The sequence below is a fragment of the Sander vitreus genome, unplaced genomic scaffold, assembly GCF_031162955.1.
Source record: "Sander vitreus isolate 19-12246 unplaced genomic scaffold, sanVit1 ctg543_0, whole genome shotgun sequence".
Classification (NCBI taxonomy): Eukaryota; Metazoa; Chordata; class Actinopteri; order Perciformes; family Percidae; genus Sander; species Sander vitreus.
In genome coordinates this window covers 17247-32110 of record NW_027595642.1, presented here as the reverse complement: position 1 = coordinate 32110, position 14864 = coordinate 17247, and the positions used below count along the sequence as shown (strand labels likewise).

Here is a 14864-nt window from a genome sequence, read left to right as displayed (position 1 = left end):
GAGTGCTGCAAATATCAGAGGCAAAAGAGAGTTTGTAATCTGTCTGTTAGTATACATAGAAATGAAATGCAAGCCTCATCTGGGTGAGGTCAGCCACACCTTTCCAGCAAATCAGAGGATGTGGAGTGGATCCCAGACTGGTATATGTCAACATTTAGTCAGGAAACATTTTCAAACCATTTCAATTTCTTTTCAAATTATAAAGTTGAATAAAACCTCCACAATTCAATGAGAGTAATGATCCAATCCTTCATTTTACTTGCAAAAAGCGTTGTATGGAACCATCCATGTTATTTCTGAGGCAATTTGGTTTTAAGTAACCTTTATTTCTGATACAGAAACTTTGAAAACGGGTCAAATTTGACCCGAGGACAACAGGACGGTTAAGATGAAGTTACAGTAAACCATAGAGCTTTTATTGTGAAGGGGAAAAGCGGAAGTGGATAAAGTGTAGTATTGACTGTGTTGTAGGTGAATAAAGTGAGACGTGCAGTGCCGTCTCTGTTCCGGCATCGGACGCCCGTGTTTCTTTATTTTATAGTCAAACCTGAGTCTAGACAACAGAAGAAACCCTCGGTTACATTAGTAAACAAACATCTGCCCGGAAGTTGTTGGTACGACCCGTAATAGCGTCCGTCCCCGGAACTAACGTTAACTGTTTGTGTGTCACATCGTGATGAGGACGGCGGAGTAAAAGGCGCCAGTGTTTAGTTTCTTAAGAAGAAAGAAAGGTCCCAAACTGCTGGATGTGGTTTTAAAAGCTGGAACAAAGCGACACAGAGCAGGTTTGTTTTCTCTTTTAATGTCGCAGGGAGTCGGTGCTAAAGCTAAGGTTAGCCGCTAGCAGCTAGCTCCTGCTAACGTCTTGTTGTATTTCCTGAAACAGGTCGGGGGGAACTTTAACATGAAGTCTGAGAGGAAGCTGTCAGCGGACCAGGGGACAGGTGGGACACGTTTACATCTGAAATATATAGAAATATATAGAAGCTATGTGTGTATACATGTATATAGAAGCTATGTGTGTGTACATGGATATAGAAGCTATGTGTGTATACATGGATATAGAAGCTATGTCTATACATGTATATAGAAGCTATGTGTGTATACACATGTATATAGAAGCTATGTGTGTATACATGGATATAGAAGCTATGTGTGTGTACATGTATATAGAAGCTATGTGTGTGTACATGTATGTAGAAGCTATGTGTATGTACATGTATATAGAAGCTATGTGTGTATACATGTATATAGAAGCTATGTGTGTATACATGTATATAGAAGCTATGTGAGAGAGAGAGAAAGAGAGAGGTGTGTGTGTGTGTGTGTGTGTTTGTGTGTGTGTGAGAGACAATGAGAAAGTGTGTGTGTGTGAGAGAGAGAGGAAGAGAACGTGTGTGTGTGTGTGTGTGTGTGTGTGTGGCTGTTTCTGCCACTGTGTACATGAACTATCTCGCGGCACTTTTGTGCCAAAGTTGAGTGGACGCCCGTCCGGTGCGTCGGTTCCCTGGATGTATAATAATAACGGTCGGCTCATTGTCCAAATGCTCTCCCGTTGTTTTTACGTTCATATGCATAGGCGGTGCTCAGTAACAGTTAGGTGCTGCGCCTAAGCCGTATAATAGCAGGGAAAACCCTGCATTTAGCTAATAAGCATTCAGCCCACCTATTTCTTCTACCTGCCCACCCTAATATAGCAGGCTAGAACCGGCCCTGGTGTTGAATCTACTCTGAAGCAGCAATGCAGGACGTGTGAATGCAGCCTAAAGCAGCCTTTAGAAACTTGTCCAGGTTTGTGGTGAACAGTGGGCTTTGTCTTAGAGCTACGCTTCCTTCGGACTAACAACAGAAGCTTGTTAACTACTAACAAAAACCCAGATATATTTAGTCTACAGTCATTGAAGACAAACAAAATCAACATATCCTTAAATTTGAGGAACCGTCTTCTTAAAATTGTTGCTGAATAATTTTCAGTGCTGGATTTTGCCATGTTTAATGGAGTTGTAGATGGTATAGTGTACAAACAGTCACACTGTATGTGTTTCAGCTTTACCTCAAGATGTTCTGGAAGTAATTGTTGGAGAAGAGGAGCAGCAGGAGTGTAGCTCCAATGTGGACCAGCAGGAGCCAGAGTCCCCCCCACACATTAAAGAGGAACAGGAGAAACTGTGGAGCAGTCAGGAGGGAGAGCAGCTTCAAGGGCTGGAGGAGGCTGACAACACCAAGTTCCCATTCACTCCTGTCCCTGTGAAGAGTGAAGATGATGAAGAGGAAGCTCAGTCCTCACAGCTTCATCAAAGACAAACTCAACACATGGAAACAGAAGGTAACTGTGACGTTTTGAAGGAGAGCGTAGAACCTCCGTCAGGTTTGAGAAGTCATGTGGCTGTGTGTTGATGTGATCACACAGCAAACGTTAATGCTTATAGACAAATAATCAGTGCAACTGTCTTCTGTTATCTGAGCCAGTGGAAGCATGTAGATGTTAAAGGTCCCATGGCATGCTGCTTTTTTGGATGCTTTTATATAGGCCTCAGCGGTCCCCTAATACTGTATCTGAAGTCTCTTTTATATAGGCCTTAGTGGTCCCCTAATACTGTATCTGAAGTCTCTTTTATATAGGCCTTAGTGGTCCCCTAATACTGTATCTGAAGTCTCTTTTATATAGACCTTAGTGGTCCCCTAATACTGTATCTGAAGTCTCTTTTATATAGACCTTAGTGGTCCCCTAATACTGTATCTGAAGTCTCTTTTATATAGACCTTAGTGGTCCCCTAATACTGTATCTGAAGTCTCTTTTATATAGGCCTTAGTGGTCCCCTAATACTGTATCTGAAGTCTCTTTTATATAGACCTTAGTGGTCCCCTAATACTGTATCTGAAGTCTCTTTATATAGACCTTAGTGGTCCCCTAATACTGTATCTGTACCCGGAGGGTGGGGGTGTGGCCTTGACCAGCTGCCACTTTGCTTGTTTGAAAGCCATGATGTCTCTCTCTTTCTCATGGGTGGACCAAATTCTCTGGGTGGGCAAAGCAGAGAAAGGGGAGGTAACCTTTCCCCTTATGACGTCATAAAGGGAAGATTCCAGATCGGCCCATCTGAGCTTTCATTTTCTCAAAGGCAGAGCAGGATACCCAGGGCTCGGTTTACACCTATCACCATTTCTAGCCACTGGGGGGCCAGAGGCAGGCTGGGGGGACGCATTAATGTTAAAAAAAACTCATAAAGTGAAACTGTAATTCCATGGGACATTTAAACAGAAGAGGACCCAGAATGGAGCCTTGGGAAACTCTGCATTTCATATTTGTCCGCTCAGATGTTTATCTATAGATTTTTTTTTGTTAGATTACATTCAACTTTATTGTCGTCGTGTAGAATACAAAGACAGTTCACTTGAAGCTTATTCATTAAATTATTACCACCATTGTAGTAAGTGCAAGTTAAGTTTATTTGTACACCACATTTAAACACAGCTTAAGATGACCAAGTGCTATGAAATAACTTTAAAATGAAATTAAAAAGTACAAACACACACAAATATATTTGTCAACAATAACTGATATGGGACAAACAGAATATATACTGTACTTGACAACATATTGAAAAATTAATGTGCCAAAAAAGGCGATTGAATAAAAACTCTTTAAGTCTTTAGTCTTGCAAACTATACCACCCCTGCTTTAGTACTGTTATTAACAATAACCTGTTTGGCAGAGAAGATTTGGCAAATTTTTCATGGGCGCAACCCACATACTCAGTGCTGTTGCTCATCCCACAAATGCATGTTCCTTACAAATGGGGCACCATTTGAAAGAGAACTAAACAGGCTTTCCAACGGTATAAGATGTATTGCCAAAAAGCATTGTTACCACAGAGAACTAATCTACCAAACACAAATTTCCTTACTTTTTGTGCTAAGTGCTTTTAGTGTAAGTGCAAATTGTCCGGGGGCAAAGTAGGTTAATTGTCACCGGGGTGCAGAGCAAGAGTTCAGTAGGGTGACAGCCACAGGAAAGAAGCTTCCTCTGAACCTGCTGGTACGGTTGCGGAGAGACCTGTAACGCCTCCCAGAGGGAAGTGGGGTGAGCAGTCTGTGGTCGGTCTTTGATGATGCTGCACGCCTTTCGTAAGCATCACTTGCCCTGGCCACTTACTCGATGGAGGGGAGTGAGAAACCGATGATGCGTTTCCACCACCCTCTGCGGTGCTTTCCGGTCATGGGCAGAGCAGTTGCCATACCAAACTGTGACACAGCTGGTGAGGATGCTTTCGATGGTGCAGCGGTAGAAGTTCACCAGGATCTGAGGAGACAGGTGGACCTTCTTGAGTCTCCTCAGAAAGAAGAGACGCTGGTGAGCCTTCTTGATCAGGGTAGAGGTGTTGAGGGTCCAAGAGAGTTATTTTGGCAGCGTGATTCACTATGCGTGAGAGTCTTGTTTTGTGTTTGATGGTGAGTTGGTTGTACCAGGAAGAGATATTGAAAGTGAGAACTGATTCAATGAGGGATCGGTAAACCAAAGTTAACACATCCTTGCTGATCTGAAAGGTTCTGAGTTTTCTGAGCAGGTGGAGACGACGTTGTTCTTGTTTTGTACGTTGTGTCTGTGTGTTGTGAGAAGGACAGGGAAGTGTCTATTTCTGTGCCCAGGTACCGGAATACCTGCACTTGTTCCACTGGCTGACCCTGGATGCTAAGTGGCTGGGACAGAGGTGATGCCTTGTCTCTTCCCCCACAGCATAGCGCCTTCGTTTTTGTAATGTTGAGCTCCAAGTTTCGGACAGATTGTTTACTACCTGCTGATAGCAAGTTAGGACGTCAATGTTAGACATGTGCGCAACCAAAGCAGTGACATCAGCATATTTAAAAAGTGCCATACCTTCACTGTTACATAATATGTTGGTGTACACAGAGAAGAGGATTGGAGATAAAACACAACCTTGGGGGAGTCCAGTATTTAAAATAAGCTTGGTTGATTTAACCCCATTAAAAGACACCTGTTGTGGTCTGTCCAGCAGAAAACTTTTTGTCCACAGGGTCAGTGTTGGGTGAACCCGAAGGTCAGAGAGGTGATGTAGAAGTTTATCAATGCACACCGTGTTAAAAGCTGAGGAAAAGTCCATGAATAAAATCCTGGTGTGTGGATGTGCTGACTCCAGTTTTTTGGTGACAGTGTCTAAACGTGTGAGGCTTGCATCCTTCACACCACGTCCTACCCTGTAGGCAAACTGGAATGGGTCCAGCTTGTCTGACACAATGCCTGATAGGAGGTTACAGACCACCCTCTCCATACATTTGCACAACACATTTGTTAGTGCCACCAGTCTGTAATCCTTTAAGTCCTTAGCAGGTGCCTTTTTGGGGATTGGAAGCTGGTTGACACGCTCCACCTCAGTCCTGTTGATGAGAATGGGGATGTGTGTGCCAGTTTTAGACTTCCTGAAGTCCACAATGAGCTCTTTGGTCTTCTTGGTGTTGAGAGCCAGGTTTTTGTTTGTGCACCACGAGGATAGGTGCTGGACCTCCTCCCTGTAGGCCGTCTCATCGTTTTTGTTGATGAGACCAATCACCGTAGTGTCGTCTGCAAACTTGACAATGGTGTTAGAGCCGTGTACAGGTGTGAGTCGTAGGTGAAGAGGGAGTAAAGGAGAGGGCTCAGCACACATCCCTGTCGTACGCCGGTGTTCAGGGTGATGGTTGTGGAGGTGTGATTATCTAACCTAACAGACTGAGGTCTGTTGGTTATGAAGTCCAGAATCCAGTTACAGAGGGAGGTATTGATGCCCAGTTTACTGAGTTTGGTAATCAGTTTGGAGGGGATGATGGTGTTGAATGCTGAAAACAGCATTCCTGGATGGGAGTAAAACGTGCTCTGGATTAATGGCATTTCTTTAAACCAATCACAATCATCTTGGGCGGAGCTAAGCTCCGGACAGAGCCACGGTGCCTCTGCTAAATAGTCTCAGGGAGGAACTTGTTTTGGTGGAACATGTTTACGTTCAAAAGAACATCTATGAAAAATACGTGTCTGTGGTGTGTGTGGGTTGTGTGTGGTGTGTGAGTCAGTGAGTGTGTGTGTTGTATTGACATCAGGATGGCCGAAAACCTACGCATCTTCTGCCGAAGGCTAAAAACACACCTCTTCCGACTACACCTCGGATAAAGAAAAAAATAAATAAAGAAAAAAAATAATATATATATTTCTTGATGCTGCACTTTCATCTGGCTCTTTGTAGTTTTACTTATTTAAAGCTAGTGTACTTGCACTTACTACTTGTTGTCTGGAGTTTGCACCTTCAAGGTTGAACGCACTTAATTTTAAGTCGCTTTGGATAAAAGCGTCAGCTAAATGACATGATGATGATGATGATATGACTAAAAAAGTGTGTGTGTGTGTGTGTGTGTGTGTGTGTGTGTGTGTGTGTGTGATGGGACAGGTGCCTACAGTTACAGTCCAGCGATACACATCCTAGTTAGACGTTACTCGTGTAACGTTAGAAGTTTCTAGCGTAAGCTCTGCACTAGCTAAACACTATTTAGAAATATTTTATTCTTTAGTGTCGGCTTAACCATTAAGGGACGTACATGTCAAACTGGGAACACGCACTGAGAGCGCAGTCACAGCCTGTATGTGTGTGTGTTTGAAATAGCCTAAAGCTGATAAACTGACTTTTAAATAGTTACTTTTAGTCGTACTTATTTTTTTCAAAAATAGATAAAAAATGGACAACTCAACTGCTTCAAGAAATGCCACATTTGCGAGTGCTGACCCTGTTGCGACAGCGGGTAAAACCTGTGTAATTTGGCTATTTGTAGCCTACTTTATGAAAATGAATCGCCCCCTCGCAATTTTTACTTGCCCCCTTAGTCATTTTAGGTCTGTTAGATCCGGAATTTCTGTGATCCTGTTGCCTACAAAGACATCCAAGTGGCAGGATGTGGGATGAAGCAATCTGAGGACAGTGGTTGAATCAGACCAAAGGGTGATTTTCTCCACCTTCAAGGTCAGTTGGTCTGAGCAGCTTCATGAGCTGAGCCCCAGTTAGCGCTGCGACAGTTCTAATCGGTAAAATAGATAACTTCTTTGTTTGGGACTGTGCATGATCTGGCCATGAGGAAAGACAGTTGTACGTTGCCATGTTAATCCACTGAGCGCAGGTAGGCCACAGAGCCATATGCAGGGTCCGAAATTAACACTCACCAGGCACCAAATGCAGGTACATTTTCCTTTTCGTGAGCAAATCTCAGAGGGCTATCCACCACATGGCGAGTAAATGTTTGTACCAAAATGGTTCTGTTGTTCAGCCTTCATTTTGGTAAAGCTGCAGCTAATTTCTTCTGTTCCTCTTTTCTCTACACGTCCGAGCTTCGCTGGGGCGGGCCGACACACAAACACTGGAGCACATACCAGACGCCAGCCACCACGTCACGTCTGTCAACTGTTAGACAGCGTTTACCTCAGACTAATTAATTAGCTATTAAGTGGCGGTTTTTGGCAGCCAGCATTTCAAAAGAAAGTACAAATATAGCCGCAAGCTTTCAAACCCTTTCTCGACCAAGAGAACCCTTCAGAGCCTTCAGAATGTGTTACTGTTGCGCCGTCTACCTGCCATAAATCATTCTGTGACTATGCGGGGAAAAATCGAACCCAAGCAACGGCACTAATAAAAACTACTTAAAAATGGCGTTCTTTTCACAGTTAGTCTCGTTTGCTGTTACAGCTAATTTTAGATCATAATATGAAAAATGACAGTTACAGAAACACTAAAAAGTTACATATAGTCACTTTAATTACAGACTGCGCCAGTTTGTGCTCAACAGCACAGTTGCATTATTTCACCACAAGAGGGCCCTAATATGTCAGTCAACAGCCTTTACAACTGTTTTCCAAGTTTTCATAGCAGTGTAGATGTAACCTAAGTAACTGACTGACCGACCAGTATTTCTTTATAACAATCCAGATGTTAAGATACAGTTCAACGACATTTCTCTGTATGTGTTTCCTGCAGATGTTGAGCAGCTGTTGGTGGTTAAAGAAGTGGTTCCCCCTGAGCAACAACAGTGTAGCTCCAGTGTGGACCAGCAGGAGCCAGAGCCCCCCCCACACATTAAAGAGGAACAGGAGGAACTGTTCCCATTCACTCCTGTCCCTGTGAAGAGTGAAGATGATGAAGAGAAAGCTCAGTCCTCACAGCTTCATCAGAGACAAACTCAACACATGGAAACAGAAGCTGATGGAGAGGACTGTGGAGAACCAGAACCAGCCAGAAACTCACATCCACTTTTACAGCCAGAGACTGAAGACCAGACTGGAGACTCTTCTGATCCTGAGACTGATGATAGTGCTGATTGGAACGAGACCAGAGAACCTCAGTCAGATTTAAACTCTTTGAAACATGATTCAAGACGTAAGATAACATTCAGCTGCTCTGAGTGCGGGAGAAGATTAGGCACCAAGCCACACCTGAAGAGACACATGAGAACTCACACAGGAGAAAAACCTTTCAGCTGCTCTGAGTGTGGTAAAGCTTTCTCTGATAGTGGAACCCTGAAGAGACACACGAGAACTCACACAGGTGAAAAACCTTTCAGCTGCTCAGTCTGTAAGAAATCTTTTACACAGGGTGGAGATTTACGGACACACATGGTAACTCACACAGGAGAAAAACCTTTCAGCTGCTCAGTCTGTAAAAAATCTTTTACACAGGGTGGACATTTACGGTCACACATGATAACTCACACAGGAGAAAAACCTTTCAGCTGCTCAGTCTGCAAGAAATCCTTTACACGGAGTGGAAGTTTACGGTTACACATGGTAGTCCACACAGGAGAGAAAAGATTCAGCTGCAGTGTTTGTAACAAAAGATTTGCCTGGCGTTCTGATATCAAAACACATAAATGTGTTGGTCCGATGGAAACAGAAGCTGATGGTAAAGTGATGTCATTTTCTGAACGTACCAGACTGTTGTAACTGTTCTATTATTTGCCTTTTCCCCACTTAGACATTATGTCCACATTACTGATGATTATTTATCTAAAATCTAAGTGTGAAGATATTTTGTTAAAGCACCATTGTCAACCCTAGAATATCGCCGCAATATCGATATTGAGGTATTTGGTCAAGAATATCGTGATGTGTGATTTTCTCCCTATCGCCCAGCCCTAGTCAGTGGACCGCTAACGTTAGACCCGACGGCAGTGGGCAGGCATGCAACCTCCTAACCTTTCGGCGAAAATTTGTTTCAAAACAGTGTGCTCCAAATGCACCTTACGCCTTAACAGGCTGCAGGGTCTCCATCAATGGGTCGAGCCCAGAGGGCATTAGAGCTGTTCTTCTCAAAGCCCAGGAACATTAAATGTCCAAAATCAGGGTGCAAAGTTTGTCAAAAGGGAGGTATGGAGACTTAGAAAATACTATATCTTATTGTCCACCATGACAAGTTGTCTGTTAACTTCAGACAGTGAGCTGGATTACCTTTACTCTTTTGCCCAAGTAAAGTATATTTGTAATTTATTTTCACCATATGTGAACCATATTTTAATTCAATTCGGTCTGGGTCAGGGTGGCGCCACGAACATTCAAAATCTGTGTGGTGGGCAGTGGGGAGTTCTGGTTTAGGTTACCACCGGTATTTCCAATTGAGGAATGTTCTTGAAGAGTGAGTGGCAAGCTATCAGTGAGTATGTAAAATGTTAACCGTAAAGAAGAAGCCGTTTCATGGAGGTACATTTCTGAAGTAGGTTTTCATCGTTTCCCACATCAGCCTGAGGTGCAAGGTAAGTGGCTATCAAGATAAGACGCGAGAACTTCACTCCTACCGGTAACACCCATATCTGTAGTCGACATTTTAAGCTAGAAGATGTCATCACAACAACCACAGGACGTTGAAAACTCAGATGAGTAAACAGGATGTTGAACAAACACAGTCGATCGCCCGTTTGCGGGTTCACGTTGAAAGGTGTATCCGCAGAGTTAAAGAGAATGTTTGAAGAAGTGATTCCTTTATCTGTGTGTGGGAGTATTGATCAACTGCTCAGTGTGGCTTGCTTCTTGGTAAACTACCAAAATGGACCCCTTGTCAAGGCATTGTCAACTCGACAGTGAAAATCTGGACTGGCATGTGACTGTATTTTTCTCTATGAGCATACTGCTTACTATTTTGTCATTTACTATGCTGTTTGTTTTTTTGTATCTTGTGATATACCTTTCAGTAAATTGTCTGAAATACTGACATAATGTTTACATTTGCCATTTATTGTCTTTTACACTGTGCCAGGAGGAACACAAATGCATGAGTTAATTCAGACATTAAGTATAAAAAGACACAAGTTGTCATACTTGAACACCCAACAATAACATGGCTCCTTGTATAGATTTGCAATGATGAACTATGTAAATAAACATTGTGGTGCAACATTTGACATTTTGTATGAGTTTGTATATAACTACTGACACTGAATTCATAATAAGGCACCTTGTATAGGTTTGTTGTTAATGTACATATATGTGCATTTCTTAAAGAGAACGATAACATTGGTTTTCACACAAACATGTTTTGGAAGGTGGGTTGATTTTAAATGTTCATGCAAGATGATAAGTAAAAGTAGAAATAGAAATAATCTCCCCTCTTCTTGATGACGGCAGCAACCTCTGGGTCCCTGTAGATCCTTTGACTGACCATATGCTCCTCTGCAAAAACAACAAAGTCACACCAGTCCATACCTGTTAGCAAGAGTTGTCCTTGCACCTGCCAGTAGTAACTGTGTTGCTTTTTCAGATTCATGGTGTCATTGTGAAGCTTCAGGTATTTGCAGGTAACATAACTTTTCACATTGGGGCATTTCACCTCCACCAGGCCAAAGTGTGGGTTGTCTGTTGGGTCGAAAACAACCCCATAAGGGGAAGATCCTAACCAGGGGGCATCGGGATGTATAATGAAGCCACATGGCCAGTAGTTAGTGTTCTTTGCTTTGCAATATTCCTGAATGGCAAGTGGCTCCAATGCCAGACCTCTTTTCATCAATTCCGTTTCTGCCACTCCCCTAATCATTCTTTCAGCAAGCTGTTCCGTTGAAGTCTGACTACGAACATGACATACCTCCCTGAAGTGAGATGATGTTATTCTCATCCTTCTGACTTGGTGCCACTCTGTGGACATACTATGCTCCCTTGTTGCTTCTTCTATTTTCCTTGCTGTATCCAAGGTAGTCTGCAGAGATTGCAGATGCAGCTGCTGGTGGAGACTGCACACAAACTGGCACGTAGTGGGTTCCAGTTTGTAGCCATCCAAAGGCAGAGGTGGGGTTGGAGGAGCCCCGGTGTGTAGCAGAATAATGCGGCTGACTGGCAGTGGCTGCTGGTACGAAATCGGGGTGCCCTCCTGAACTTTTCTCAGAGCTGACTCAACCAACGGGACATCGGCACTGATGGACATGGTGGTAATGAGAGGTGCTATGTCCGATGGAAAGCCTTCATAAGCTTCCACCACTTTCAGGACATTAGGATCAGGCAGATCCCCCCGCATTGCTTTGTAGAGAGTGCTCCTATGTAGAATTGCATATCATAATTTAAATTGGACCACTGCGCACAATTATATTTAGACAACCATAATCATATTGGATGATTAATTCTATATGAGCAAGACATACTGGACATACCTGACACCATTCGCTACCATCCTCTGTTTGGGCTTTGCAGACAGCACCACCATGTCACTCCCACGGCCCAGCTTCACACCCTATCAATAATAAATGAAAAGGCATTTCAGAGGTCACAGAATGGGACTATAGGCTAATATTGCATAAGAATGGAATTATGCTGCTTAAAATTTACCATAGATCTTGGTTTGTACCAACGTTGTTCAGTCTCTGTGCAGCTCAAAACAGGGGGTACAGCTGTGATATTTAACTGAGTAATGATCAGTCTGATACAGTAATGCAACATTATGATTGCATAAGGCTCTGCCTTCCACTCAGCCTCATAGAGCTCCACAGGGGTGGAGTCTTCAAGGACAATCTTTAAAAAACAAAAAAAGTGTGTTGAAATCAGCAGAGATCACAAACTGATCAGATATCTCAAAGTCAAAGGTGTACTTTGCATTATTTTTCAAGTTAGTTACTATGAGTTAGAGAATGAGGTTACTTTAACCACACAGTCACTGGGTTAGTAAATAGAAGAGAATAGAATGTCGTTATTGTCATTATACACGTGTACAACGAGATTGAAAGCAACTCCTTTTTCAGTGTCATGTACGCAGGAGAAATGTAACAACATGTAATACAATAAGTAGTGCAAAAGAAGATATATATATATATAAGATATATATGAGATCAACAGGTCAAACAGATCAGAGCAGGGTGGGAGCTGTCCTTGGTGATGTTTCCTGCTCTGCTGAGGCAACAGGAGGTGTAAATGTCCATTAGGGAGGGGAGAGGGCAGCCAATGATCCTCTGAGCTGCCTTTACTACTCTCTGTAGCCTCTCCCTGTCTGCCACGGTGCAGCTGCTGTACCATACTGTGATACAGTATGGTACAGCAGGCTATCGATGGACACGCGGTAGAAGATCAGCAGCAGGTTGGAGTCCAGGTTGTGCTTCCTGAGTGAGGACCCTCAGGAAGTGTAGCCGCTCTTGAGCCTTTTTGATGACCGCTGTGATGTTGTCTGTCCAGGAGATGTCAGCAGAGATAAGGACGCAGAGAAACCGGAAGGTGTGGACCCTCTCCACACACTCGCCATTGATGTATAGGGGGGGCTAGGTCGGTGCTGTTCTTCCTAAAGTTGACATGATCTCCTTGGTTTTCTTGGTGTTCAGAGCCAGGTTGTTCTCTGAGCACCAGGCTGCCAAGTTCAGGACCTCCTCTCTGTAGGCTGCCTCGTCTCCCTTGAGATGATTCCGACCACTGTGGTGTCTTCAGCAAACTTGACGATGAGGTTGTTGCTGTGGGCCGGACTGCAGTCGTGGGTGTAGAGACAGTACAGGAGGGAGCTCAGCACGCAGCCCTGTGGGGAGCCGGTACTCAGCGTGCGAGTGGAGGACCAGTCTCACTGTCTGGGGCCGAATGGTGAGAAAGTCCTTTATCCAGGCACATGCGAGAGGGGGGAGTGAGACCAGTTTGGTGATGACAATGTCTGGGATGATTGTGTTGAAAGCTGAACTGTAATCCACAAAGAGCATCCGGACGTAGCTCTGCTGCTGCTCCAGGTGGCTCAATGCAGAGTGGAGAGCTACAGCGATGGCATCCTCTGTGGATCTGTTTACGTGCTATGCGAACTGATAGGGGTTGAGGTCTGGGGGGAGATAGTCCTTGATATGTTGAAGAACCAGTCTCTCGAAGCACTTCATGATTACCGGGGTGAGGACCACAGGACAATAATCATTTGGGCTGGTGGTGGGAGACTTTTTCGGCACTGGGATGATTGTGGCTGATTTTAGGCAGGGCGGGATGACTGCCTGGGCCAGGGAGAGGTTGAAGATTCTGGTGAAGATGAGGGCGAGCTGGTGGGCGCACACCCTGAGCACCTTGCCAGGGACTCCGTCCGACATCGTGCTCCCTCACAGTGAGTGGGGTGGTGCAGGAACCAGGTGTGGATGGGGGCGGGGCTGGGGTAGTGCAGGAACCAGATGGGGGTGTAGGCAGAGTGCTGCTGTTGTGATGTTTCAAAGCGAGCAAAGAAGCAATTTAGCTCCTCTGCCAGCTGCGCACTCAGGTCACCTGTTGTCGCATCACAGCCTCTGTAGTTAGTGATGTCCCATATGCCCTGCCACACCTCCCGTGTGTTGTTGCTGGACAGGTGGGACTCTATGCTTGTCTTATGGTCTGCCTTGGCTCCCCTGATTCCACTTTTCAGGGCCGCTTGAGCCGTCTGTCCTGAAGACAGCGTCGCGGGCTCTGAGGAGTGTCCGGACATGGCTGGTCATCCAGGGTTTCTGGTTTGGGAAAACCCAAATGTTTTTGTCCACAGTCACATTTCCAATACAGAACTTGATGTAGTCCGGTACTGTTCCAGTGAAAGTTTCCAGCTCCTGGTGTTTAAATAAGTCCCAGTCCGTCTGGCTGAAGCAGTCCTGTAGTTTTGAGAGTGCATTTTCAGGCCAGGTTGGAACACTCTTTATGGTGGGCCTGGCACTGCGTCTGACTGGCCAAGGTGGGGGAGGGATATGGCTCTGTACGTGTGCTTATGGTGGGCCTGGCACTGCGTCTGACTGGCCAAGGGGGGGAGGGATATGGCTCTGTACGTGTGCTTATGGTGGGCCTGGCACTGCGTCTGACTGGCCAAGGTGGGGGAGGGATATGGCTCTGTACGTGTGCTTATGGTGGGCCTGGCACTGTGTCTGACTGGCCAAGGTGGGGGAGGGATATGGCTCTGTACGTGTGCTTATGGTGGGCCTGGCACTGTGTCTGACTGGCCAAGGTGGGGGAGGGATATGGCTCTGTACGTGTGCTTAATGTTGGAGTAAACATGATCCAGAGTGTTCTCCCCTCAGGCAGCTAGTGGATAGTGAGGAGATGTTTGCTGTATGTGACGAAAAATGTTGTAGCCGAAAAAATGCGTGACATCGCTTAGAGCACCTTTAATTTATTTGATCTGCTGCACTTTGGATCAATAGACTGAGAGTAAACATGATGTCTAATGGATGTTTGTTAGGTTTAAGTGATGCTTTTGACTTAAGCTGCAGATCATCTTGCCTTTGCTGTCTCACAGAACTTACAATTCACAGTGTTTCCTGCTTTATGAAGGTGAAGTTAATGTTCACCTTCAGACAAACAACAATATCAGATGAAATTACACTACAAGACTAAAACTTGTATCTTCTGTTTAACACATTAAAAGGAAAGAGAAACAAACTACCATCATCTTTAA

At 44.4% G+C, this 14864-nt stretch overlaps 1 protein-coding gene across 3 annotated transcripts; it reads left to right on the top strand.

The window, feature by feature from the left end:
* Positions 1–382: 382 nt before the first annotated feature.
* On the top strand, positions 383–10410 carry LOC144514325 (uncharacterized). Of its 3 annotated transcripts, none has more exons than XM_078245490.1 (4): positions 383–614; positions 887–944; positions 2048–2326; positions 8010–10410. In XM_078245490.1, the coding sequence occupies exons 2-4, from the start codon at positions 905–907 to the stop codon at positions 8969–8971; spliced, it is 1281 nt and encodes a 426-aa protein (XP_078101616.1). In that variant the 5' UTR covers positions 383–614; positions 887–904; the 3' UTR covers positions 8972–10410. The 3 variants fall into 3 exon arrangements, with proteins under 3 accessions (XP_078101616.1, XP_078101613.1, XP_078101614.1); XM_078245487.1 differs by having other exon boundaries at positions 383–657; positions 786–944; XM_078245488.1 differs by having other exon boundaries at positions 383–785.
* Positions 10411–14864: the final 4454 nt, after the last annotated feature.

Coding starts and splice junctions, on each gene's coding strand:
- LOC144514325 (XM_078245490.1), top strand. CDS start 905: ATGAAGTCTGAGAGGAAGCTGTCAGCGGACCAGGGGACAG. Junction 945..2,047: donor GTCAGCGGACCAGGGGACAG/GTGGGACACGTT, acceptor TATGTGTTTCAG/CTTTACCTCAAGATGTTCTG. Junction 2,327..8,009: donor TCAACACATGGAAACAGAAG/GTAACTGTGACG, acceptor TGTTTCCTGCAG/ATGTTGAGCAGCTGTTGGTG.